The sequence below is a fragment of the Oncorhynchus keta genome, unplaced genomic scaffold (genome assembly GCF_023373465.1).
Source record: "Oncorhynchus keta strain PuntledgeMale-10-30-2019 unplaced genomic scaffold, Oket_V2 Un_scaffold_5175_pilon_pilon, whole genome shotgun sequence".
In the NCBI taxonomy this organism is placed as follows: domain Eukaryota; kingdom Metazoa; phylum Chordata; class Actinopteri; order Salmoniformes; family Salmonidae; genus Oncorhynchus; species Oncorhynchus keta.
Window position 1 is genome coordinate 272,501 of NW_026290955.1, and position 27,161 is coordinate 299,661.

At 45.9% G+C, this 27,161-nt stretch overlaps 2 protein-coding genes across 2 annotated transcripts in view; both read right to left on the reverse strand.

The window, feature by feature from the left end:
* LOC127928986 (ras-related protein Rab-8B-like) overlaps positions 1–21,828 on the reverse strand; it is a 40,300-nt gene extending 18,472 nt beyond the window's left edge. Inside the window, 1 exon segment of the mRNA XM_052516637.1 lies at positions 21,576–21,828. Coding sequence (XP_052372597.1) covers positions 21,576–21,699 — 124 coding nt within the window. The 5' untranslated portion in view covers positions 21,700–21,828.
* Positions 21,829–22,351: 523 nt separating this feature from the next.
* Positions 22,352–27,161, reverse strand: part of idh3a (isocitrate dehydrogenase (NAD(+)) 3 catalytic subunit alpha) — a 32,828-nt gene continuing 28,018 nt past the window's right edge. Inside the window, 6 exon segments of the mRNA XM_052516620.1 lie at positions 22,352–23,005; positions 23,385–23,537; positions 23,964–24,048; positions 24,275–24,339; positions 25,646–25,681; positions 25,683–25,740. Of these exon segments, the coding sequence (XP_052372580.1) occupies positions 22,922–23,005; positions 23,385–23,537; positions 23,964–24,048; positions 24,275–24,339; positions 25,646–25,681; positions 25,683–25,740 (481 nt within the window). The 3' untranslated portion in view covers positions 22,352–22,921.

The following is a 27,161-nucleotide window of genomic DNA, read 5'->3' on the forward strand; positions in this document are numbered from 1 at the left end:
GGGGGTCAACTGGGGCATGAACTGGGAGCTAACTGAAGCTGAACTGAGGTCAGCTAGCTAACAGTTACAGACCTGAGGACTGGGGCTATTAAACTGTTACAGGGGCTAGGTTGCAGTCCCCTGGGATCACTGGTATTGAAATTCACATGACACTGGACCATCAAGGTCAGCATTCCTATTAACACTGTTACAGACCATGAGGACTGAAGGTCAGCATTCCTATTAACACTGTTACAGACCATGAGGACTGAAGGTCAGCATTCCTATTAACACTGTTACAGACCATGAGGACTGAAGGTCAGCATTCCTATTAACACTGTTACAGACCATGAGGACTGAAGGTCAGCATTCCTATTAACACTGTTAAAGACCATGAGGACTGAAGGTCAGCATTCCTATTAACACTGTTACAGACCATGAGGACTGAAGGTCAGCATTCCTATTAACACTGTTACAGACCATGAGGACTGAAGGTCAGCATTCCTATTAACACTGTTACAGACCATGAGGACTGAAGGTCAGCATTCCTATTAACACTGTTACAGACCATGAGGACTGAAGGTCAGCATTCCTATTAACACTGTTACAGACCATGAGGACTGAAGGTCAGCATTCCTATTAACACTGTTACAGACCATGAGGACTGAAGGTCAGCATTCCTATTAACACTGTTACAGACCATGAGGACTGAAGGTCAGCATTCCTATTAACACTGTTACAGACCATGAGGACTGAAGGTCAGCATTCCTATTAACACTGTTACAGACCATGAGGACTGAAGGTCAGCATTCCTATTAACACTGTTACTGACCATGAGGACTGAAGGTCAGCATTCCTATTAACACTGTTACAGACCATGAGGACTGAAGGTCAGCATTCCTATTAACACTGTTACAGACCATGAGGACTGAAGGTCAGCATTCCTATTAACACTGTTACAGACCATGAGGACTGAAGGTCAGCATTCCTATTAACACTGTTACAGACCATGAGGACTGAAGGTCAGCATTCCTATTAACACTGTTACAGACCATGAGGACTGAAGGTCAGCATTCCTATTAACACTGTTACAGACCATGAGGACTGAAGGTCAGCATTCCTATTAACACTGTTACAGACCATGAGGACTGAAGGTCAGCATTCCTATTAACACTGTTACCGACCATGAGGACTGAAGGTCAGCATTCCTATTAACACTGTTACAGACCATGAGGACTGAAGGTCAGCATTCCTATTAACACTGTTACTGACCATGAGGACTGAAGGTCAGCATTCCTATTAACACTGTTACAGACCATGAGGACTGAAGGTCAGCATTCCTATTAACACTGTTACAGACCATGAGGACTGAAGGTCAGCATTCCTATTAACACTGTTACAGAGTGGAGACAGACAGACAGACAGACAGACAGACAGACAGACAGACAGACAGACAGACAGACAGACAGACAGACAGACAGACAGAGAGCTACAAGGTAAAAACTATCCCCTATAAGCGGTCTGTCAAGCGGTTTCTCTTACTGAAAAGTGTAGGTTCTGAGTGTATAAATCTATTGGCACGTAGTAGGTTGCTATGGCGTACTTCTGTAACCTGATGACAGGCGAGCTCCAATCAGATTAGTCCTTGATGAGTGCTGAGGGACAGCACACGTCACTAGCCAGTAACATGAGAGGAAACGTGGGTACCTGCACAATTACCAGTCTGTCCCTGGAACAAGTGTCAATATTAAAACATAATGAGCTAGCCTAGCGCCAGCTAGCTGCGGGGCTTTGATACAGGTTTTTAAATTTTTTAAAATTTTATTTAACAAGTCAGTTAAGAACAAATTCTTATTTTCAATGACGGCCTAGAAACAGTGGGTTAACTGCCTGTTCAGGGGCAGAACGACAGATTTGTAGCTTGTCAGCTCGGGGGTTTGAACTCACAACCTCCCGGTTACTAGTACAACGCTCTAACCACTAGGCTACCCTGCCGCCCCGCGTCTGGCAACCTATTCCCTATATAGTGCACGACCTTTGACTAAAATAGGGAATGAGGGTGCTATTCAGGACGCAGATGCAGACGGAGGGGGTGATGCAGGTGGGCAGGCTCACTGAGAGGCTGAGAGGAAGTGGTGTAGAGAACAGAGCACCACAGCAGGTTGTAGAGAGCAGTCTACCAGGAACACAGACCCACTATTTACACCAGATGCTAAACAGACACTAGAGCGTTTGTCCCTCGGGGGGGGGATACATAAAACTCAATTGAATTGAATAAAAGTGGTCTACGTAGCAAATGAGACATGTCTTCTGTCACAGTCGTCTGCTGCAGGCTAGAGATTCAAACGCTTCCTGTAGGTTTAATAGCCTACTACCTTCAGTAAGTGCCAGATGAGGATGCTAGGCTACATTCCTGTTCTAGAGAACCTGCTGTGTTTCCTAGGGGTTTACACAGGGCCTTTACAATAGAACCTGCTGTGTTTCCTAGGGGTTTACACAGGGCCTTTACAATAGAACCTGCTGTGTTTCCTAGGGGTTTACACAGGGCCTTTACAATAGAACCTGCTGTGTTTCCTAGGGGTTTACACAGGGCCTTTACAATAGAACCTGCTGTGTTTCCTAGGGGTTTACACAGGGCCTTTACAATAGAACCTGCTGTGTTTCCTAGGGGTTTACACAGGGCCTTTACAATAGATAACTGCTGTGTTTCCTAGGGGTTTATACAGGGCCTTTACAATAGATAACTGCTGTGGTTCCTAGGGGTTTACACAGGGCCTTTACAATAGATAACTGCTGTGTTTCCTAGGGGTTTACACAGGGCCTTTACAATAGATAACTGCTGTGGTTCCTAGGGGTTTACACAGGGCCTTTACAATAGAACCTGCTGTGTTTCCTAGGGGTTTACACAGGGCCTTTACAATAGATAACTGCTGTGTTTCCTAGGGGTTTACACAGGGCCTTTACAATAGATAACTGCTGTGTTTCCTAGGGGTTTACACAGGGCCCTTACAATAGATAACTGCTGTGTTTCCTAGGGGTTTACACAGGGCCTTTACAATAGATAACTGCTGTGTTTCCTAGGGGTTTACACAGGGCCTTTACAATAGAACCTGCTGTGTTTCCTAGGGGTTTACACAGGGCCTTTACAATAGATAACTGCTGTGTTTCCTAGGGGTTAACACAGGGCCTTTACAATAGAACCTGCTGTGTTTCCTAGGGGTTTACACAGGGCCTTTACAATAGAACCTGCTGTGTTTCCTAGGGGTTTACACAGGGCCTTTACAATAGATAACTGCTGTGTTTCCTAGGGGTTTACACAGGGCCTTTACAATAGAACCTGCTGTGTTTCCTAGGGGTTTACACAGGGCCTTTACAATAGAATCTGCTGTGTTTCCTAGGGGTTTATACAGGGCCTTTACAATAGATAACTGCTGTGTTTCCTAGGGGTTTATACAGGGCCTTTACAATAGATAACTGCTGTGTTTCCTAGGGGTTTACACAGGGCCTTTACAATAGAAACTGCTGTGTTTCCTAGGGGTTTACACAGGGCCTTTACAATAGATAACTGCTGTGTTTCCTAGGGGTTTATACAGGGCCTTTACAATAGAACCTGCTGTGTGAAGACACACAGACTTCTCTTCCTGCCTCTACAGGGGGGAAAACACACAGACTTCCCTTCCTGCCTCTACAGGGCTGTAAACACACAGACCTCCCTTCCTGCCTCTACAGGGCTGTAAACACACAGACTTCCCTTCCTGTCTCTACAGGGTGAAAACACACAGCCTTCCCTTCCTGTCTCTACAGGGGGAAAACACACAGCCTTCCCTTCCTGTCTCTACAGGGGAAAACACACAGACTTCACTTCCTGCCTCTACAGGGGAAAACACACAGACTTCCCTTCCTGTCTCTACAGGGCTGTAAACACACAGACTTCCCTTCCTGTCTCTACAGGGGAAAACACACAGACTTCCTGTCTCTACAGGGCCGTAAACACACAGACTTCCCTTCCTGTCTCTACAGGGGAAAACACACAGCCTTCCCTTCCTGTCTCTACAGGGGGAAAACACACAGCCTTCCCTTCCTGTCTCTACAGGGGAAAACACACAGACTTCACTTCCTGCCTCTACAGGGGAAAACACACAGACTTCCCTTCCTGTCTCTACAGGGCTGTAAACACACAGACTTCCCTTCCTGTCTCTACAGGGGAAAACACACAGACTTCCTGTCTCTACAGGGCCGTAAACACACAGACTTCCCTTCCTGTCTCTACAGGGGAAAACACACAGACTTCCCTTCCTGTCTCTACAGGGCTGTAAACACACAGCCTTCCCTTCCTGTCTCTACAGGGGAAAAACACACAGACTTCCCTTCCTGTCTCTACAGGGCTGTAAACACACATACTTCCCTTCCTGTCTCTACAGGGGGAAAACACACAGCCTTCCCTTCCTGTCTCTACAGGGGGAAAACACACAGACTTCCCTTCCTGTCTCTACAGGGGAAAACACACAGACTTCCCTTCCTGCCTCTACAGGGCTGTAAACACACAAACTTCCCTCCCTGTCTCTACAGGGGGAAAACACACAGACTTCCTGTCTCTACAGGGCTGTAAACACACAGACTTCTCTTCCTGTCTCTACAGGGGGAAAACACACAGACTTCCTGTCTCTACAGGGCTGTAAACACACAGACTTCTCTTCCTGTCTCTACAGGGGGAAAACACACAGACTTCCTGTCTCTACAGGGCTGTAAACACACAGACTTCCTGCCTCTACAGGGGAAAACACACAGACTTCCCTTCCTGTCTATACAGGGGAAAAACACACAGACTTCCCTTCCTGTCTCTACAGGGGGAAAACACACAGACTTCCCTTCCTGCCTCTACAGGGGAAAACACACAGACTTCCCTTCCTGTCTCTACAAGGGAAAACACACAGACTTCCCTTCCTATCTCTACAGGGGAAAACACACAGACTTCCCTTCCTGTCTCTACAAGGGAAAACACACAGACTTCCCTTCCTGTCTATACAGGGGAAAAACACACAGACTTCCCTTCCTGTCTCTACAGGGGAAAACACACAGACTTCCCTTCCTGTCTCTACAGGGGGAAAACACACAGACTTCCTGTCTCTACAGGGCTGTAAACACACAGACTTCCTGTCTCTACAGGGGAAAACACACAGACTTCCTGTCTCTACAGAGGGAAAACACACAGACTTCCCTTCCTGTCTCTACAGGGCTGTAAACACACAGACTTCCCTTCCTGTCTCTACAGGGCTGTAAACACACAGACTTCCTGTCTCTACAGGGGAAAAACACACAGACTTCCCTTCCTGTCTCTACAGGGCTGTAAACACACAGACTTCCTGTCTCTACAGGGGAAAAACACACAGACTTCCCTTCCTGTCTCTACAGGGGGAAAACACACAGACTTCCTGTCTCTACAGGGCTGTAAACACACATACTTCCTGTCTCTACAGGGGAAAACACACAGACTTCCTGTCTCTACAGGGCTGTAAACACACATACTTCCTGTCTCTACAGGGGAAAACACACAGACTTCCTGTCTCTACAGGGGAAAACACACAGACTTCCTGTCTCTACAGGGGAAAACACACAGACTTCCTGTCTCTACAGGGGAAAAACACACAGACTTCCCTTCCTGTCTCTACAGGGGGAAAACACACAGACTTCCTGTCTCTACAGGGCTGTAAACACACATACTTCCTGTCTCTACAGGGGAAAACACACAGACTTCCTGTCTCTACAGGGGAAAAACACACAGACTTCCCTTCCTGTCTCTACAGGGCTGTAAACACACAGACTTCCTGTCTCTACAGGGGGGAAAACCCTCTAATCCAAGACCTTCGGGATGAGGACGACACAGCAGCTTTGTTTCCTTTCCAAGCTAATCCTCTAAATACAATATAGGGGGCCTTTCTTAACTACCTTCAAGAAATCTTCTTCTCCCATGTTTAGGGCAATAAAAAAATGTCTGAAACAGAACAAAAACTGAAGTAACTATCCTCCCCCCCCAGAAGGACTGACAGACAAAGACACGACAATGAAAGAATGATCTTTTGTTGGTGAATTCACTTGACAGTGGGGTGAATTCCAATGGCTGTGATTCAACTTGCGTTCTTTTGAAGGAGGCTGGTTGGTGACCGGAGCTGGTGGACCTGCGGGGGATTGGAAAGAGCTGCATCGATGGCTCTGTACTGCGTGGGGTTACTGGCTCTGTACTGCGTGGGGTTACTGGCTCTGTGCTGCGTGGGGTTACTGGCTCTGTACTGCGTGGGGTTACTGGCTCTGTACTGCGTGGGGTTACTGGCTCTGTACTGCGTGGGGTTACTGGCTCTGTACTGCGTGGGGTTACTGGCTCTGTACTGCGTGGGGTTACTGGGCGTGGGGTTACTGGTACTGCGTGGGGTTACTGGCTCTGTACTGCGTGGGGTTACTGGCTCTGTACTGCGTGGGGTTACTGGCTCTGTACTGGCTCGTGGGGTTACTGGCTCTGTACTGCGTGGGGTTACTGGCTCTGTACTGCGTGGGGTTACTGGCTCTGTACTGCGTGGGGTTACTGGCTCTGTACTGCGTGGGGTTACTGGCTCTGTACTGCGTGGGGTTACTGGCTCTGTGCTGCGTGGGGTTACTGGCTCTGTACTGCGTGGGGTTACTGGCTCTGTACTGCGTGGGGTTACTGGCTCTGTGCTGCGTGGGGTTACTGGCTCTGTACTGCGTGGGGTTACTGGCTCTGTACTGCGTGGGGTTACTGGCTCTGTACTGCGTGGGGTTACTGGCTCTGTACTGCGTGGGGTTACTGGCTCTGTACTGCGTGGGGTTACTGGCTCTGTACTGCGTGGGGTTACTGGCTCTGTACTGCGTGGGGTTACTGGCTCAGTACTGTCAGTGGGGTTACTGGCTCTGTACTGCGTGGGGTTACTGGCTCTGTACTGCGTGGGGTTACTGGCTCTGTGCTGGCGTGGGGTTACTGGCTCTGCTCGTGGGGTTACTGGCTCTGTACAGGGGGTTACTGGCTCTGTACTGCGTGGGGTTACTGGGCTGGTGTTAAGCGTGGGGTTACTGGCTCTGTACTGGGTTACTGGCTCTGTACTGCTCTGTGGGGTTACTGGCTCTGTACTGCGTGGGGTTACTGGCTCTGTACTGGCTCTGTACTGCGTGGGGTTACTGGCTCTGTGCTGCGTGGGGTTACTGGGTACTGGCTCTGTACTGCGTGGGGTTACTGTACACAGGGTTACTGTGTGCGTGGGGTTACTGGCTCTGTACTGCGTGGGGTTACTGGCTCTGTACTGCGTGGGGTTACTGGCTCTTACTGGCTCTGTACTGCGTGGGGTTACTGGCTCTGTCTGCGTGGGGTTACTGGCTCTGTACTGCGTGGGGTTACTGGCTCTGTACTGCGTGGGGTTACTGGCTCTGTACTGGTTACTGGCTTACTGGCTCTGTGCTGTGTCTGTTACTGGCTCTGTACATTGGGTTACTGGCTCTGTACTGCGTGGGGTTACTGGCTCTGTACTGCGTGGGGTTACTGGCTCTACTGTGGGGTTACTGGCTCTGTACTGGGGTTACTGGCTCTGTACTGTGGGGTTACTGGCTCTTACTGGCTCTGTACTGCGTGGGGTTACTGGCTCTGTACTGCGTGGGGTTACTGGCTCTGTACTGCGTGGGGTTACTGGCTCTGTACTGCGTGGGGTTACTGGCTCTGTACTGCGGAGAGCTCTGGGGTTACTGGCTCTGTACTGCGTGGGGTTACTGGCTCTGTACTGCGTGGGGTTACTGGCTCTGTACTGCGTGGGGTTACTGGCTGTACTGCGTGGGGTTACTGGCTCTGTACTGCGTGGGGTTACTGGCTCTGTACTGCGTGGGGTTACTGGCTCTGTACTGCGTGGGGTTACTGGCTCTGTACTGCGTGGGGTTACTGGCTCTGTACTGCGTGGGGTTACTGGCTCTGTACTGCGTGGGGTTACTGGCTCTGACTGCTGGGGTTACTGTGCTCTGTACTGCGTGGGGTTACTGGCTCTGTACTGCGTGGGGTTACTGGCTCTGTACTGCGTGGGGTTACTGGCTCTGTACTGCGTGGGGTTACTGGCTCGTGGGGTTACTGGCTCTGTGGGGTTACTGGCTCTGTACTGCGTGGGGTTACTGGCTCTGTACTGCTGGGGTTACTGGCTCTGTACTGCGTGGGGTTACTGGCTCTGTGTTACTACTGTGGGGTTACTGGCTCTGTACTGCGTGGGGTTACTGGCTCTGTACTGCTGGGGTTACTGGCTCTGTACTGCGTGGGGTTACTGGCTCTGTACACGTGGGGTTACTGGCTCTGACTGCGTGGGGTTACTGGCTCTGTACTGCGTGGGGTTACTGGCTCTGTACTGCGTGGGGTTACTGGCTCTGTACTGCGTGGGGTTACTGGCTCTGACTGCGTGGGGTTACTGGCTCTGTACTGCGTGGGGTTACTGGCTCTGTACTGCGTGGGGTTACTGGCTCTGTACTGCGTGGGGTTACTGGCTCTGTACTGCGTGGGGTTACTGGCTCTGTACTAGGTTACTGGCTCTGTGGGGTTACTGGCTCTGTACTGCGTGGGGTTACTGGCTCTGTACTGCGTGGGGTTACTGGCTCTGTTACTGCTCTGTGGGGTTACTGGCTCTGTACTGCGTGGGGTTACTGGCTCTGTACTGCGTGGGGTTACTGGACTGTTACTGTACGTGGGGTTACTGGCTCTGTGTGGGGTTACTGGCTCTGTACTGCGTGGGGTTACTGGCTCTGTACTGGCTGTGGGGTTACTGGCTGTCTGTACTGCGTGGGGTTACTGGCTCTGTACAGTGGGGTTACTGGCTCTGTACAGCGTGGGGTTACTGGCTCTGTACGTTACTGGCTCTGTACTGCGTGGGGTTACTGGGGTTACTGGCTCTGTACTGCGTGGGGTTACTGGCTGAGTGTTACTGGCTCTGGGGTTACTGGCTCTGTGCTGGGGTTACTGGCTCTGTACTGCGTGGGGTTACTGGCTCTGTACTCTGGGGTTACTGGCTCTGTACTAGTGGCTCTGTACTGGTGGGGTTACTGGCTCTGGCCGTGGGGTTACTGGCTCTGTGCTGCGTGGGGTTACTGGCTCTGTACTGCGTGGGGTTACTGGCTCTGTACTGCGTGGGGTTACTGGCTCTGTACTGCGTGGGGTTGGGGTTACTACTGACTGGGGTTACTGGCTCTGTGCTCAGTGGGGTTACTGTCAGTCAGTCAGTACAGAGAGAGAGAGAGAGAGACATTTCCCCCCCCCTCTCTGTGCTGGCAGGGCCCTTCCCCTCCCAGCCAGTCACTTGTGTCCAGGAAGAGGAACCAGGGGCTGGCAAGCGGGGGCTGGTTAGTGGTGGTGAAGCAGGGAAGCCTGCAGCAGGACCCACCCTGAGTTCACTGACCTCTCTGCTCAGGCCTCACACACAGGAAGAGACACACACACACAGAGTATGTACCCACACAATTGCGCCCGACCCTGAATACAACAGCTGGTCAGCTGATGGCTCACGAGACAGAGGAGTGTTATGACAGTGCTGTGTCTGTTACTACAGGTCATTGTATTCAGGCTGAGTTACTCATTTCACAGTCACCCTTTAAATTCCCAACACTAATACAGTACTGTGCAGTAGGGGCTCTCATTAGATATTCACCATCTTAGTTATACAGTTCCCAGCATTCATACTGCACAATAACATCACAGAACTGGAGTGAGAGAGTGAGTGAGAGTGAGAGTGAGAGTGAGAGAGAGAGAGAGAGAGAGAGAGAGAGAGAGAGAGAGAGAGAGAGAGAGAGAGAGAGAGAGAGAGAGAGAGAGAGAGAGAGAGAGAGAGAGAGAGAGAGAGAGAGAGAGAGAGAGAGAGAGAGAACTGTGCTGCTTCACACACACAACATCATGTCACAGTGTCCACTTCAGGCAGCAAGAATTCAATAGACCAGGTCACCTGATGTTAAACGAGACGACTGCTGCTGTGTCTGTACAATAGAGTAGAGCTGGCCTATACTTTCTTCTTCTCTGCTCTCTGAGCGAGTGTCTTCCTGTTCGGAGATTAAAATATATATATATATACACTTCTCACTTCCTGTTTCACTCAGGAAGATTCTCCTCGCGACGCTCCCACCAACCGGACTGAAACAATTCAACAACCTTGTCCTCCGTGACGCACAGGAAACACAGGAGGGCAATCCAAACGGACCTCTATTCCCTAGTGCACAACATTTAACCAGAGTCCTATAGGCCCTGGTCTAAAGTAGTGCACTATATAGGGAATAGGGTGTTGGAACATAGGCCCTGGACTAAACAGTCCACATACAGGGAAGTGCAGACATTGGAACAGACAGACAGACAGACAGACAGACAGACAGACAGACAGACAGACAGACAGACAGACAGACAGACAGACAGACAGACAGACAGACAGACAGACAGACAGACAGACAGTGGTGGAAGAGTGACAGGCTGAAGAGGTTGTTATGTTGGGAACTGTGGTGGTGAAAAACACAGGCCTTGTCTGAATTGGCTATTATATTATTATTATTATATATTATTATACTATTCCCTATATAGTGCACTACTTTTGACCAGGGCCTATAGGACTCTGGCACCCTATTCCTTAAATAGTGCACTACTTTTGACCAGGGCCCACAGGGCTGTCAATTCAGATACAGACTAACCTAGTCCTAGCAGTGGATTCTAGCCATCTATTTCTGTCACTCAGTAGCCCGAATCAAATAAGACGCTTGTAACTTCTCAACTTTCTCTCTTGAATTGGCTTAGAGGGGAGTAGGGGAACAGGTCAACTCTGTCAAATATGTTGACATGACAGACTAAACACTATACACTATATGACCAGCAGTATGAGGACAGCTGCTCGTCCAACATCTCATTTCAAAATCATTAATATGGAGTTGGTCCCGCCTTTTGCTGCTATAACAGCCTCCACTCTTCTGGGAAGGCTTTCCACTAGATGTTGGAACATTGCTGCTATAACAGCCTCCACTCTTCTGGGAAGGCTTTCCACTAGATGTTGGAACATTGCTGCTATAACAGCCTCCACTCTTCTGGGAAGGCTTTCCACTAGATGTTGGAACATTGCTGCTATAACAGCCTCCACTCTTCTGGGAAGGCTTTCCACTAGATGTTGGAACATTGCTGCTATAACAGCCTCCACTCTTCTGGGAAGGCTTTCCACTAGATGTTGGAACATTGCTGCTATAACAGCCTCCACTCTTCTGGGAAGGCTTTCCACTAGATGTTGGAACATTGCTGCTATAACAGCCTCCACTCTTCTGGGAAGGCTTTCCACTAGATGTTGGAACATTGCTGCTATAACAGCCTCCACTCTTCTGGGAAGGCTTTCCACTAGATGTTGGAACATTGCTGCTATAACAGCCTCCACTCTTCTGGGAAGGATTTCCACTAGATGTTGGAACATTGCTGCTATAACAGCCTCCACTCTTCTGGGAAGGATTTCCACTAGATGTTGGAACATTGCTGCTATAACAGCCTCCACTCTTCTGGGAAGGCTTTCCACTAGATGTAGGAACATTGCTGTTATAACAGCCTCCACTCTTCTGGGAAGGATTTCCACTAGATGTTGGAACATTGCTGAGGGGACTTGCTTCCATTCAGCCATAAGAGCATTAGTGTGATCGGGGCACTGATATTGGGCGATTAGGTCTGTCTCGCAGTCGGCGTTCCAATTCATCTGAAAGGTGATCGTTGAGGTTGAGTTCAGGGCCCTGTGCAGGCCAGTCAAGTTCTTCCAACACCGATTTCGACAAACCATTTTCGAGATACCTTCGCTGTATACCTCGCTTTGTGCACGGGGGGCATTGTCATGCTGAAACAGGAAAGGACCTTCCCTAAATTGTTGCCACAAAGTTGGAAGCACAGAAACATCTAGAATGTCATTGTCCGCTGTGGTGTTACGATTTCCCTTCACTGGAAATAACGAGCCTGGATTTTACACGTCAGGAACGGGTGTGGCTAAAATAGACCAGTCCACTGGTTTCAAGGGGTGTCCACATACGTTTGTATATATAGTGTATTCTGAGGGTAGTGCAACTTTCTATATTAGTCTGTGACAGACCGTAGGGATTGGTGAGAAAAGCTGAATAATATACAGTGGGGCAAAAAAAGTATTTAGACAGCCACCAATTGTGCAAGTTCTCCCACTTAAAAAGATGAGAGAGGCCTGTAATTTGCATCATAGGTACAGACCAAATTAGAAAAAAAATGCAGAAAATCACATTGTAGGATTTTTAATGAATTGATTTGCAAATTATGGTGGAAAATAGTCTCAGGGCTCCATGTTGTTGATGTTTCTATTCAACAGAGTCTCAGAGCTCCATGTTGTTGATGTTTCTATTCAACAGAGTCTCAGAGCTCCATGTTGTTGTTTCTATTCAACAGTCTCAGAGCTCCATGTTGTTGTTTCTATTCAACAGAGTCTCAGAGCTCCATGTTGTTGTTGTTTCTATTCAACAGAGTCTCAGAGCTCCATGTTGTTGTTTCTATTCAACAGAGTCTCAGAGCTCCATGTTGTTGTTTCTATTCAACAGAGTCTCAGAGCTCCATGTTGTTGTTGTTTCTATTCAACAGAGTCTCAGAGCTCCATGTTGTTGTTGTTTCTATTCAACAGAGTCTCAGAGCTCCATGTTGTTGTTGTTTCTATTCAACAGAGTCTCAGAGCTCCATGTTGTTGTTTCTATTCAACAGAGTCTCAGAGCTCCATGTTGTTGTTGTTTCTATTCAACAGAGTCTCAGAGCTCCATGTTGTTGTTTCTATTCAACAGAGTCTCAGAGCTCCATGTTGTTGTTTCTATTCAACAGAGTCTCAGAGCTCCATGTTGTTGTTGTTTCTATTCAACAGAGTCTCAGAGCTCCATGTTGTTGATGTTTCTATTCAACAGAGTCTCAGAGCTCCATGTTGTTGTTGTTTCTATTCAACAGAGTCTCAGAGCTCCATGTTGTTGTTGTTTCTATTCAACAGAGTCTCAGAGCTCCATGTTGTTGATGTTTCTATTCAACAGAGTCTCAGAGCTCCATGTTGTTGTTGTTTCTATTCAACAGAGTCTCAGAGCTCCATGTTGTTGTTTCTATTCAACAGAGTCTCAGAGCTCCATGTTGTTGATGTTTCTATTCAACAGAGTCTCAGAGCTCCATGTTGTTGTTTCTATTCAACAGAGTCTCAGAGCTCCATGTTGTTGTTGTTTCTATTCAACAGAGTCTCAGAGCTCCATGTTGTTGTTTCTATTCAACAGAGTCTCAGAGCTCCATGTTGTTGATGTTTCTATTCAACAGAGTCTCAGAGCTCCATGTTGTTGTTGTTTCTATTCAACAGAGTCTCAGAGCTCCATGTTGTTGTTGTTTCTATTCAACAGAGTCTCAGAGCTCCATGTTGTTGTTGTTTCTATTCAACAGAGTCTCAGAGCTCCATGTTGTTGTTTCTATTCAACAGAGTCTCAGAGCTCCATGTTGTTGTTTCTATTCAACAGAGTCTCAGAGCTCCATGTTGTTGTTTCTATTCAACAGAGTCTCAGAGCTCCATGTTGTTGTTTCTATTCAACAGAGTCTCAGAGCTCCATGTTGTTGTTGTTTCTATTCAACAGAGTCTCAGAGCTCCATGTTGTTGTTTCTATTCAACAGAGTCTCAGAGCTCCATGTTGTTGATGTTTCTATTCAACAGAGTCTCAGAGCTCCTTGTTGTTGTTTCTATTCAACAGAGTCTCAGAGCTCCATGTTGTTGTTTCTATTCAACAGAGTCTCAGAGCTCCATGTTGTTGTTTCTATTCAACAGAGTCTCAGAGCTCCATGTTGTTGATGTTTCTATTCAACAGAGTCTCAGAGCTCCATGTTGTTGTTTCTATTCAACAGAGTCTCAGAGCTCCATGTTGATGTTTCTATTCAACAGAGTCTCAGAGCTCCATGTTGTTGTTTCTATTCAACAGAGTCTCAGAGCTCCATGTTGTTGTTTCTATTCAACAGAGTCTCAGAGCTCCATGTTGTTGTTTCTATTCAACAGAGTCTCAGAGCTCCATGTTGTTGTTGTTTCTATTCAACAGAGTCTCAGAGCTCCATGTTGTTGTTTCTATTCAACAGAGTCTCAGAGCTCCATGTTGTTGTTTCTATTCAACAGAGTCTCAGAGCTCCATGTTGTTGTTTCTATTCAACAGAGTCTCAGAGCTCCATGTTGTTGTTGTTTCTATTCAACAGAGTCTCAGAGCTCCATGTTGTTGTTTCTATTCAACAGAGTCTCAGAGCTCCATGTTGTTGTTGTTTCTATTCAACAGAGTCTCAGAGCTCCATGTTGTTGTTGTTTCTATTCAACAGAGTCTCAGAGCTCCATGTTGTTGTTGTTTCTATTCAACAGAGTCTCAGAGCTCCATGTTGTTGTTGTTTCTATTCAACAGAGTCTCAGAGCTCCATGTTGTTGTTTCTATTCAACAGAGTCTCAGAGCTCCATGTTGTTGATGTTTCTATTCAACAGAGTCTCAGAGCTCCATGTTGTTGTTTCTATTCAACAGAGTCTCAGAGCTCCATGTTGTTGTTTCTATTCAACAGAGTCTCAGAGCTCCATGTTGTTGTTGTTTCTATTCAACAGAGTCTCAGAGCTCCATGTTGTTGTTTCTATTCAACAGAGTCTCAGAGCTCCATGTTGTTGATGTTTCTATTCAACAGAGTCTCAGAGCTCCATGTTGTTGATGTTTCTATTCAACAGAGTCTCAGAGCTCCATGTTGTTGTTTCTATTCAACAGAGTCTCAGAGCTCCATGTTGTTGTTGTTTCTATTCAACAGAGTCTCAGAGCTCCATGTTGTTGTTGTTTCTATTCAACAGAGTCTCAGAGCTCCATGTTGTTGTTGTTTCTATTCAACAGAGTCTCAGAGCTCCATGTTGTTGTTGTTTCTATTCAACAGAGTCTCAGAGCTCCATGTTGTTGTTGTTTCTATTCAACAGAGTCTCAGAGCTCCATGTTGTTGTTGTTTCTATTCAACAGAGTCTCAGAGCTCCATGTTGTTGTTGTTTCTATTCAACAGAGTCTCAGAGCTCCATGTTGTTGTTGTTTCTATTCAACAGAGTCTCAGAGCTCCATGTTGTTGTTGTTTCTATTCAACAGAGTCTCAGAGCTCCATGTTGTTGTTTCTATTCAACAGAGTCTCAGAGCTCCATGTTGTTGTTGTTTCTATTCAACAGAGTCTCAGAGCTCCATGTTGTTGATGTTTCTATTCAACAGAGTCTCAGAGCTCCATGTTGTTGTTTCTATTCAACAGAGTCTCAGAGCTCCATGTTGTTGTTTCTATTCAACAGAGTCTCAGAGCTCCATGTTGTTGTTTCTATTCAACAGAGTCTCAGAGCTCCATGTTGTTGTTTCTATTCAACAGAGTCTCAGAGCTCCATGTTGTTGTTTCTATTCAACAGAGTCTCAGAGCTCCATGTTGTTGTTGTTTCTATTCAACAGAGTCTCAGAGCTCCATGTTGTTGTTTCTATTCAACAGAGTCTCAGAGCTCCATGTTGTTGTTGTTTCTATTCAACAGAGTCTCAGAGCTCCATGTTGTTGTTTCTATTCAACAGAGTCTCAGAGCTCCATGTTGTTGTTTCTATTCAACAGAGTCTCAGAGCTCCATGTTGTTGTTTCTATTCAACAGAGTCTCAGAGCTCCATGTTGTTGTTTCTATTCAACAGAGTCTCAGAGCTCCATGTTGTTGTTTCTATTCAACAGAGTCTCAGAGCTCCATGTTGTTGTTTCTATTCAACAGAGTCTCAGAGCTCCATGTTGTTGTTTCTATTCAACAGAGTCTCAGAGCTCCATGTTGTTGTTTCTATTCAACAGAGTCTCAGAGCTCCATGTTGTTGTTTCTATTCAACAGAGTCTCAGAGCTCCATGTTGTTGTTGTTTCTATTCAACAGAGTCTCAGAGCTCCATGTTGTTGTTGTTTCTATTCAACAGAGTCTCAGAGCTCCATGTTGTTGTTGTTTCTATTCAACAGAGTCTCAGAGCTCCATGTTGTTGTTGTTTCTATTCAACAGAGTCTCAGAGCTCCATGTTGTTGTTGTTTCTATTCAACAGAGTCTCAGAGCTCCATGTTGTTGTTTTCTATTCAACAGAGTCTCAGAGCTCCATGTTGTTGTTTCTATTCAACAGAGTCTCAGAGCTCCTTGTTGTTGTTTCTATTCAACAGAGTCTCAGAGCTCCATGTTGTTGATGTTTCTATTCAACAGAGTCTCAGAGCTCCATGTTGTTGTTTCTATTCAACAGAGTCTCAGAGCTCCATGTTGTTGTTTCTATTCAACAGAGTCTCAGAGCTCCATGTTGTTGTTGTTTCTATTCAACAGAGTCTCAGGGCTCCATGTTGTTGATGTTTCTATTCAACAGAGTCTCAGGGCTCCATGTTGTTGATGTTTCTATTCAACAGAGTCTCAGGGCTCCATGTTGTTGTTTCTATTCAACAGAGTCTCAGAGCTCCATGTTGTTGTTGTTTCTATTCAACAGAGTCTCAGAGCTCCATGTTGTTGTTGTTTCTATTCAACAGAGTCTCAGAGCTCCATGTTGTTGTTGTTTCTATTCAACAGAGTCTCAGAGCTCCATGTTGTTGTTTCTATTCAACAGAGTCTCAGAGCTCCATGTTGTTGTTGTTTCTATTCAACAGAGTCTCAGAGCTCCATGTTGTTGTTGTTTCTATTCAACAGAGTCTCAGAGCTCCATGTTGTTGTTGTTTCTATTCAACAGAGTCTCAGAGCTCCATGTTGTTGTTGTTTCTATTCAACAGAGTCTCAGAGCTCCATGTTGTTGTTGTTTCTATTCAACAGAGTCTCAGAGCTCCATGTTGTTGTTTCTATTCAACAGAGTCTCAGAGCTCCATGTTGTTGTTTCTATTCAACAGAGTCTCAGAGCTCCATGTTGTTGTTGTTTCTATTCAACAGAGTCTCAGAGCTCCATGTTGTTGTTTCTATTCAACAGAGTCTCAGAGCTCCAGTTTCTATTCCAGTCTCAGAGCTTGTTGTTGTTTCTATTCAACAGAGTCTCAGAGCTCCATGTTGTTGTGTTTCTATTCAACAGAGTCTCAGAGCTCCATGTTGTTGTTTCTATTCAACAGAGTCTCAGAGCTCCATGTTGTTGTTTCTATTCAACAGAGTCTCAGAGCTCCATGTTGTTGTTGTTTCTATTCAACAGAGTCTCAGAGCTCCATGTTGTTGTTGTTTCTATTCAACAGAGTCTCAGAGCTCCATGTTGTTGTTTCTATTCAACAGAGTCTCAGAGCTCCATGTTGTTGTTTCTATTCAACAGAGTCTCAGAGCTCCATGTTGTTGTTTCTATTCAACAGAGTCCCAGGGTGAGCCTTAGAGCACAACCCAGGCTTGCGTCCCAAATGCCCTACACAGTGCACTACTTTTGACCAGAGCCACATGGTACTCCAGTCAGAGGTAGTGCACTACTTTTGACCAGAGCCATAGGGTACTCCAGTCAGAGGTAGTGCACTACTTTTGACCAGAGCCACAGGGTACTCCAGTCAGAGGTAGTGCACTATAAAAGGGAATAGGGAGTGATTTGGGACGAACTCCCCAGTCTGAAGTCATGAACACCTTCCTGCTATTCTCTTCTACTCACAGGAATGACCTCAGAGCTGGTAGCATTCACTTCATTAACGACGAGAGTGAGACCAAACTACTGCTGCTTTTTTCTTCTTCTGTTGGCCTAGTTCACAAACAATACAGACTAACGTTTTGAGGAACGACGACGACCGATGAGGATCGGTTGTTTGGGAGTAACGGTGACTTTGTTTTCAAGACAGAGTAGAAAGTGATGTCGAACGTTCAGTGTTCCACACTTACAGGGGTGTGTGTGTGTGTGTGTGTGTGTGTGTGTGTGTGTGTGTGTTGCACATGGGGATGTGTGAAACCTACTCCTCAGTCTGAAGTGTCTCCACTTGTGCCAGAGAATAGCTCGCTTTTCGCGTGGCGCTGAACGGTGAGACCCTTCCCGAGTTCTCGCCAGATATGGGCCGAATCTGGAGAAAGTGGTACTCGCTTAGCAAGCAGCATGTGTCCTTTACGTGTGTGTGTGTGTGTGTCCCATGTACACTCAGTTAATTTATGAAGGGGGAAAAGTATAAAATGTGTGCTCTCTCTGAATCTGTGTGTCATAAACAGAACCTGGGTGCTTTTTCAATTGATCATCGTTGAGATTCAAGTACATATACGATGAAAACTCCACCCACCCAAAAGGTAACTGAAAGTCAAGGAGCAGTGAAGGGGGTTTCCTAATTTCACACTCAAACTGAAAGTTCGTCATGTCAAAAGAAGATTTCTAATAACACAAGAACCCCCCCACCCCCGCCCCTCAACATTGCCATAGTGATCTGTCTCTCTATGGAGAAATACATCTGGTAAATCCACCAAACTACTCCTGAGGTAAACATACATAGGTCACCTCTAGTTTATAGGTTCCATTTACACCCCCAGAACACAGACATGTCTAACAACATGGACATGTAGCACAGACAATAACTCCAGGTAACTGCCAAAATAAAGGAAACGCCAACATAAAGTGTGTTTATAGGGGCGCTGGGTCACCACCAGTCAGAACAGCTTCAATGCACCTCGTCATAGATTCTACAAGTGTCTGGAACTCTCTATTGGAGGGATGAGACACCATTCTATTGGAGGGATGAGCACCATTCTATAGGAGGGATGAGGCACCATTCTATAGGAGGGATGAGACACCATTCTATTGGAGGGATGAGGCACCATTCTATAGGAGGGATGAGACACCATTCTATTGGAGGGATGAGACACCATTCTATTGGAGGGATGAGACACCATTCTATTGGAGGGATGAGACACCATTCTATTGGAGGGATGAGACACCATTCTATTGGAGGGATGAGACACCATTCTATTGGAGGGATGAGACACCATTCTATTGGAGGGATGAGACACCATTCTATAGGAGGGATGAGACACCATTCTATTGGAGGGATGAGACACCATTCTATTGGAGGGATGAGACACCATTCTATTGGAGGGATGAGACACCATTCTATTGGAGGGATGAGGCACCATTCTATAGGAGGGATGAGACACCATTCTATTGGAGGGATGAGGCACCATTCTATTGGAGGGATGAGGCACCATTCTATTGGAGGGATGAGACACCATTCTATTGGAGGGATGAGACACCATTCTATTGGAGGGATGAGACACCATTCTATTGGAGGGATGAGACACCATTCTATTGGAGGGATGAGACACCATTCTATTGGAGGGATGAGACACCATTCTATTGGAGGGATGAGACACCATTCTATTGGAGGGATGAGACACCATTCTATTGGAGGGATGAGACACCATTCTATTGGAGGGATGAGACACCATTCTATTGGAGGGATGAGACACCATTCTATTGGAGGGATGAGACACCATTCTATTGGAGGGATGAGGCACCATTCTATTGGAGGGATGAGACACCATTCTATTGGAGGGATGAGACACCATTCTATTGGAGGGATGAGGCACCATTCTATTGGAGGGATGAGACACCATTCTATTGGAGGGATGAGACACCATTCTATTGTAGGGATGAGACACCATTCTATTGGAGGGATGAGGCACCATTCTATTGGAGGGATGAGACACCATTCTATTGGAGGGATGAGGCACCATTCTATTGGAGGGATGAGACACCATTCTATTGGAGGGATGAGACACCATTCTATTGGAGGGATGAGGCACCATTCTATTGGAGGGATGAGACACCATTCTATTTGGAGGGATGGGATGAGACACCATTCTATTGGAGGGATGAGACACCATTCTATTGAGGAGGGATGAGACACCATTCTATTGGAAGGATGAGACACCATTCTATTGGAGGGATGAGACACCATTCTATTGGAGGGATGAGACACCATTCTATTGGAGGGATGAGGCACCATTCTATAGGAGGGATGAGACACCATTCTATTTGAGGGATGAGACACCATTCTATTTGAGGGATGAGACACCATTCTATTGGAGGGATGAGGCACCATTATATTGGAGGGATGAGGCACCATTCTATAGGAGGGATGAGACACCATTCTATTTGAGGGATGAGACACCATTCTATTTGAGGGATGAGACACCATTCTATTGGAGGGATGAGGCACCATTCTATTGGAGGGATGAGGCACCATTCTATTGGAGGGATGAGACACCATTCTATTGGAGGGATGAGACACCATTCTATTGGAGGGATGAGACACCATTCTATTGGAGGGATGAGACACCATTCTATTGGAGGGATGAGGCACCATTCTATTGGAGGGATGAGGCACCATTCTATTGGAGGGATGAGGCACCATTCTATTGGAGGGATGAGACACCATTCTATTGGAGGGATGAGACACCATTCTATTGGAGGGATGAGACACCATTCTATTGGAGGGATGAGACACCATTCTTCAACGATAAATTCCATCGTTTGGTGTTTTGTTGATGGTGGTGGAAAACGCTAGTCTCAGTCACCACTCCAGAATCATAAGTGTTCAATTGGGTTGAGATCTGGTGACTGAGACGGTTTTCATCCTCATATAACCATTCAGTGACCACTCCAGCCCTGTGGACGGGGGCATAGCCATGGTCTATGGTTTTACATCGTTTTCATCCTCATATAACCATTCAGTGACCACTCCAGCCCTGTGGACGGGGGCATAGCCATGGCCTATGGTTTTACATCGTTTTCATCCTCATATAACCATTCAGTGACCACTCCAGCCCTGTGGACGGGGGCATAGCCATGGCCTATGGTTTTACATCGTTTTCATCCTCATATAACCATTCAGTGACCACTCCAGCCCTGTGGACGGGGGCATAGCCATGGCCTATGGTTTTACATCGTTTTCATCCTCATATAACCATTCAGTGACCACTCCAGCCCTGTGGACGGGGGCATAGCCATGGTCTATGGTTTTACATCCTCATATAACCATTCAGTGACCACTCCAGCCCTGTGGACGGGGGCGTAGCCATGGTAGCCAAAATAATGGCCTGCCCAGCATTTTCATACATGACCCAACGCATGATGGATAGTTAATTGCTTAATTAACTCAGGAACCACACCTGTGTTTCAATATACTTTGTATCCCTCATTTACTCAAGTGTTTCCATTATTTTGGCAGTTACCTGTATAATGTTATGTTCTTTGTCTGATAAAACAAAGCCCTGGTCAGGAATACTGTCAGTGCCATTCATGAGCCCCCCCTTTACAGCTGACAATCAAGCCGTCTGACATCCAACAGGTCACAAATATGAGCCCATGAAAATAGATGACGGTTTAGCTTACAAATACAGAGTTAGCAGGGTGATACAACCAGGCCTACAGTTTAAAACATGACAGAGATAATTCAATGTAATAAAACCCATTTACTATATCTGAATTGGCACAAGATGACGCTTCTAGGCCCGTTTCCTGTCGCGAATTCGTCCCACTATCTGTCAACAGCACACAGTAGATTTGTGATATGTAATGTAGCATTTTCAGCAGCATGCCGTTGTTCAAAAAACCCCACTCAATTGTAGAAAGAGAAACGGACCTATTGTTGATATGAAGGTAGTGTTGAACGCATCTTCGCTGAATCTGAAGAGGAGACATGTCTTGCCGACACCGCTGTCCCCGATGAGAAGCAATTTAAAAAGGTAATCATAGGTTTTCGCCATCTCTCCACCCTCTCTTCTTTCTTCCCGAAATTTGATATAAAATGTCTGGATCGTAGCAAACAGTTTGTAGCTGCTATTCGCTGCTGGCTTTACACCTCTTCGTTACACTAAGTAAGCGTACAGTAACAGTACAGGGGGAAACGAGAAGGCGTTAGTTTAATGACGTCACGCAGAATAGGCGGAACAGAGAGCGAGGACGGAAGCGTGGTTGTCCCTGGTTACCACAGCTACAAACTCATTATTTATAAACACTAGACTATTTTTCTCAAATGTCTCTAAAAAAAAATATTTTAAACCTAACCCACACTACAAACCTTATGCTTAACCCTAAATTAAAAGACCAAACAGCTACTTTTTGTTTTCATTTTTTAAAATTAAAGCCTATTTTGTCTGTGGCGACGAGTGACAACCGGAAGCATCCTCTCATCTGGGTTGCCAGATTGGTAGTAATACTGTACAAAGAAGACGCAGACTGAAATCAGCAGACAAATGTTTGACGATATCATGTAGGTGAAAGTGACCCTGCCATAAACACAAATGGCTGATTTAGATAATAAGTCATCAAATCCAGGCGAACATTAATCCAACTTGTAATTGCAATAACAATACACTGTACCTGTTAACAGGAAGAATGAGACAGCAGGCTTTAAAGTCATGTAATCAAGTTTTTATGTATGGATCTCGAAACAGAAAAGAGAGACATGACATGAGACGCTGGTACAATACAATCCATTCATGCACAGGAAACCGACTGGTAAAAATAAATAGAGTACATTGAAGCTGTTTAGCATTACATTTACCGTTAAAAAAAAATACAACTAGCAACGATCAGAACCACTGCCTGGACAACACAGGTGGAGTGCCACGTAGTATAGAGGCAAGTATAACTTTGGGGAAGTTTGCCCCATGAAATGATCATGTGAGTAAAATTGTGCTTAAATACACCTTAAGAGTTTAAGTGAATACCCATCCATGTAGGGTGCGTTCCAGGTGGTGATTTATTTCAGTCACACTGCACAAAATATTGAATTTCTAGAAAACCTGGAGAATTGTCCGTTCTCAGGAACCTACATAAATATAATATAGTAATCTAAGATATGCAGCTGCGTCGTAACTGCGGAACTGACAACCTGGAACGCCCCCCCCCCAGAGTCTTTAGGAGTAAGTTCAAAGCAGCGGTTGAATTATTATGAAGTCTTCAGAAAATCAACAGTCGTCGTTTTCAGTCCATGTCTCGCACTCTACGGCAGATCTCCTCTGTAAACTCTGAGCACTTGGACTTCCCACCGAGGTCCCCGGTCAACACCTGGGAGAGGATAGAAAAAAAACAGCCCGATGAATTCATTGAAAAGACAAAAGCAGATTTATTTTTTTTGCATACAATGACCAACTGAACAAAAATCGGTAATGTTCGGTCTTACAGAATAAAATAAATCTATAAGAGTATTGGCAACCGGAAGGAGGTGTGGTGTCCAGGGGAGCCAACATATTGTAAACCAACTAGCCAGACATCCATCATATAATCTGGCATCAGAGAGAAGAAGAGCAGACCGAGTGGTCCTCCAAGAACAAGGAAGTACCACTACTTCTCCCCTCCGGGGCACCTCCACTTTCCAAATGTATTCCCGGCACCGATATGCAAGAGCCACAATAGTCACTATTGGGGGTAATAAAATAAAAAACACCTTCTTGTCTCTGATGGTGTCGAAACAGGCGGTCTCGATCTTCTTGCCGTAGTCGTGCATGCCCATGTGACGCAGCATCATCACAGCACTGAGCAGCAGAGCTGTAGGGTTGGCCATGTCCAGACCGGCTATGTCGGGGGCCGTCCCATGCACCTAGATACCACAGGGGGTAGAGGGGACAATGTTAAAACCGTGCTTCTCTACATCTGCATTGCTTGCCGTTTGGGGTTTTAGGCTGGGTTTCTGTACAGCACTTTGAGATATCAGCTGATGTACGAAGGGCTTTATAAATACATTTGATTTAAAAATGTCTACTACTCTCAACACTGGAACAAGCTTCCGCACATCCATTAGTAATGGACAACTTATTGAAATATATGACGTCTCGTATTAAAAATTGTTTTGTTGAAAAGGGGGTGGGAAGTCTTCAACAAACAAAAAAAACATGTTTAGTTATTATCTATTAGACAATAGACTGTTTACAGGACAAGAAGCCTTGTGTTTTATCAAAACAGTTGAGACACGAGTAGCTAAACACAGTCAGATGACGGAAACAGCCAAGTAAAGAGCGAAACAAACCGATTCAAAAATGGCGACTCCATTGGCACCAATGTTTCCACTAGGAGTGACTCCCAGACCGCCAATAAGTCCAGCACACAGATCACTGCAATACATGACACACACACCTCTATCTGTAGTAGCAGCCGCAGCCTTTAGTTAGCAGAATCATCTAGTCACATTAGCGCAACACAAATGGAAAACCAGTATTAGGCCCAATAAGACCGAACTCTGCTAAGCTATTAAAATGTTTGAATTAATAGCTTAAAACAAATGGCATTCAATAGCGATTAATTAATATAGATACATGCAAATAGTAAATAGTAACTGACCTGAGAATGTCACCATACAGGTTGGGCATCACCAGGACGTCAAACTGGGTGGGATCTTGCACCATCTGAAACATTCACCATGACAACCCTGATTAAGCCCCGTTTCCATCCCCAACAAGAGAACCCGATTACGCCCCATGTTTCCATCCCCAACAAGAGAACCCGATTACGCCCCATGTTTCCATCCCCAACAAGAGAACCCGATTACGCCCCATGTTTCCATCTCCAACGAGAGAACCCGATTCCAACGAGAGAACCCGATTACGCCCCATGTTTCCATCTCCAACAAGAGAACGCCCCATGTTTCCATCTCCAACAAGAGAACCCGATTACGCCCCATGTTTCCATCTCCAACAAGAGAACCCGATTACGCCCCATGTTTCCATCTCCAACAAGAGAACCCGATTACGCCCCATGTTTCCATCTCCAACAAGAGAACCCGATTACGCCCCCCGTTTCCATCTCCAACAAGAGAACCCGATTACGCCCCATGTTTCCATCTCCAACAAGAGAACCCGATTACGCCCCATGTTTCCATCTCCAACAAGAGAACCCGATTACGCCCCATGTTTCCATCTCCAACAAGAGAACCCGATTACGCCCCCATGTTTCCATCTCCAACAAGAGAACCCGATTACGCCCCCGTTTCCATCTCCAACAAGAGAACCCGATTACGCCCCCATGTTTCCATTTCCAACAAGAGAACCCGATTACGCCCCATGTTTCCATCTCCAACAAGAGAACCCGATTACGCCCCATGTTTCCATCTCCAACAAGAGAACCCGATTACGCCCCCCCGTTTCCATCTCCAACAAGAGAACCCGATTACGCCCCATGTTTCCATCTCCAACAAGAGAACCCGATTACGCCCCATGTTTCCATCTCCAACAAGAGAACCCGATTACGCCCCATGTTTCCATCTCCAACAAGAGAACCCGATTACGCCCCATGTTTCCATCTCCAACAAGAGAACCCGATTACGCCCCATGTTTCCATCTCCAACAAGAGAACCCGATTACGCCCCATGTTTCCATCTCCAACAAGAGAACCCGATTACGCCCCATGTTTCCATCTCCAACAAGAGAACCCGATTACGCCCCATGTTTTTCCTTCTGCTAGCGGGTTATCTGCTCCAACAAGAGGTCTGTTTCCAGCTCCAACGGAATGATGCAACAAGAGAACTTCCACTCCATGTTTCCGGCAACAAGAGAACCTCTGCATCCCATGGTCCCCATTCAACAAGAGAACACGCAGACGCCCCCATCTTTCCATCTCCAACAAGAGAAGTTGTAAAAATCAGGCTTTAGACATATTCCAACAAGAGAACCCGTCACGTAGGTTTCCATCTCCAACAAGAGAATACGTTGAGACCCATGTGTCCAGGTACATCTCAGTGAACAAGACGAACCCTTGAGTTCTCAGCCACCTCTCTGCATTTCCTCAGGAACAGCCCATCTGACATCCTCCTGATCACATCAAAACACACAGGGCACGTTGAGTTTAATGCCTGAATGTTGGCTCCTGTCCAACAAGAGAACACACCAGGCATGTTTAATGCCTGAACAAGAGAACCCGATTCTGATATTTTATTTTCTTTCTTTAATATATTTTGTTATATGATGTTGCGTACTCCAACACAAGAGTGTTACTGCGCTGTTGGAACAAATAAACATTTCACTGCACCATGATGTAACATCTGTTAACATATGGAGAACGTAACAGTCATGATATCTTTATCTCCAACATTCTGTCCAACAAGAGAACGACTTATAATGTTGACCCATAGTGAATACAGAGATTACATGATGTTTGCATCTCATGAGATTTTTTATTTGAACCCATTTATGATGTTCCATAAAGAGCACAATGATGTTGGCACATACGTTGAATAACAAGTACAATTTGTTCTCAGCCATATTCAGCCCATCTGACATCCTCCATCCATCAAATTGAACTGGGCATGAGAGAAGACTTACATGATGTTGGCTTAGTGAACTACAGAGACTTACATGATGTTGGCTTAGTGAACTACAGAGACTTACATGATGTTGGCTTAGTGAACTACAGAGACTTACATGATGTTGGCTTAGTGTGAACTTACATGAGAGAGACTTACATGATGTTGGCTTAGTGAACTACAGAGACTTACATGATGTTGGCTTAGTGAACTACAGAGACTTACATGATGTTGGCTTAGTGAACACAGAGACTTACATGATGTTGGCTTAGTGAACTACAGAGACTTACATGATGTTGGCTTAGTGAACTACAGAGACTTACATGATGTTGGCTTAGTGAACTACAGAGACTTACATGATGTTGGCTTAGTGAACTACAGAGACTTACATGATGTTGGCTTAGTGTGAACTACAGAGACTTACATGATGTTGGCTTAGTGAACTACAGAGACTTACATGATGTTGGCTTAGTGAAACTACAGAGACTTACATGATGTTGGCTTAGTGAACTACAGAGACTTACATGATGTTGGCTTAGTGAACCAGAGACTTACCTTAGTGAACTACAGAGACTTACATGATGTTGGCTTAGTGAACTACAGAGACTTACATGATGTTGGCTTAGTGAACTACAGAGACTTACATGATGTTGGCTTAGTGAACTACAGAGACTTACATGATGTTGGCTTAGTGAACTACAGAGACTTACATGATGTTGGCTTAGTGAACTACAGAGACTTACATGATGTTGGCTTAGTGACACTACAGAGACTTACATGATGTTGGCTTAGTGAACAGCCGCTACAGAGACTTACATGATGTTGGCTTAGTGAACTACAGAGACTTACATGATGTTGGCTTAGTGAACTACAGAGACTTACATGATGTTGGCTTAGTGAACAGCCGCTACAGAGACTTACATGATGTTG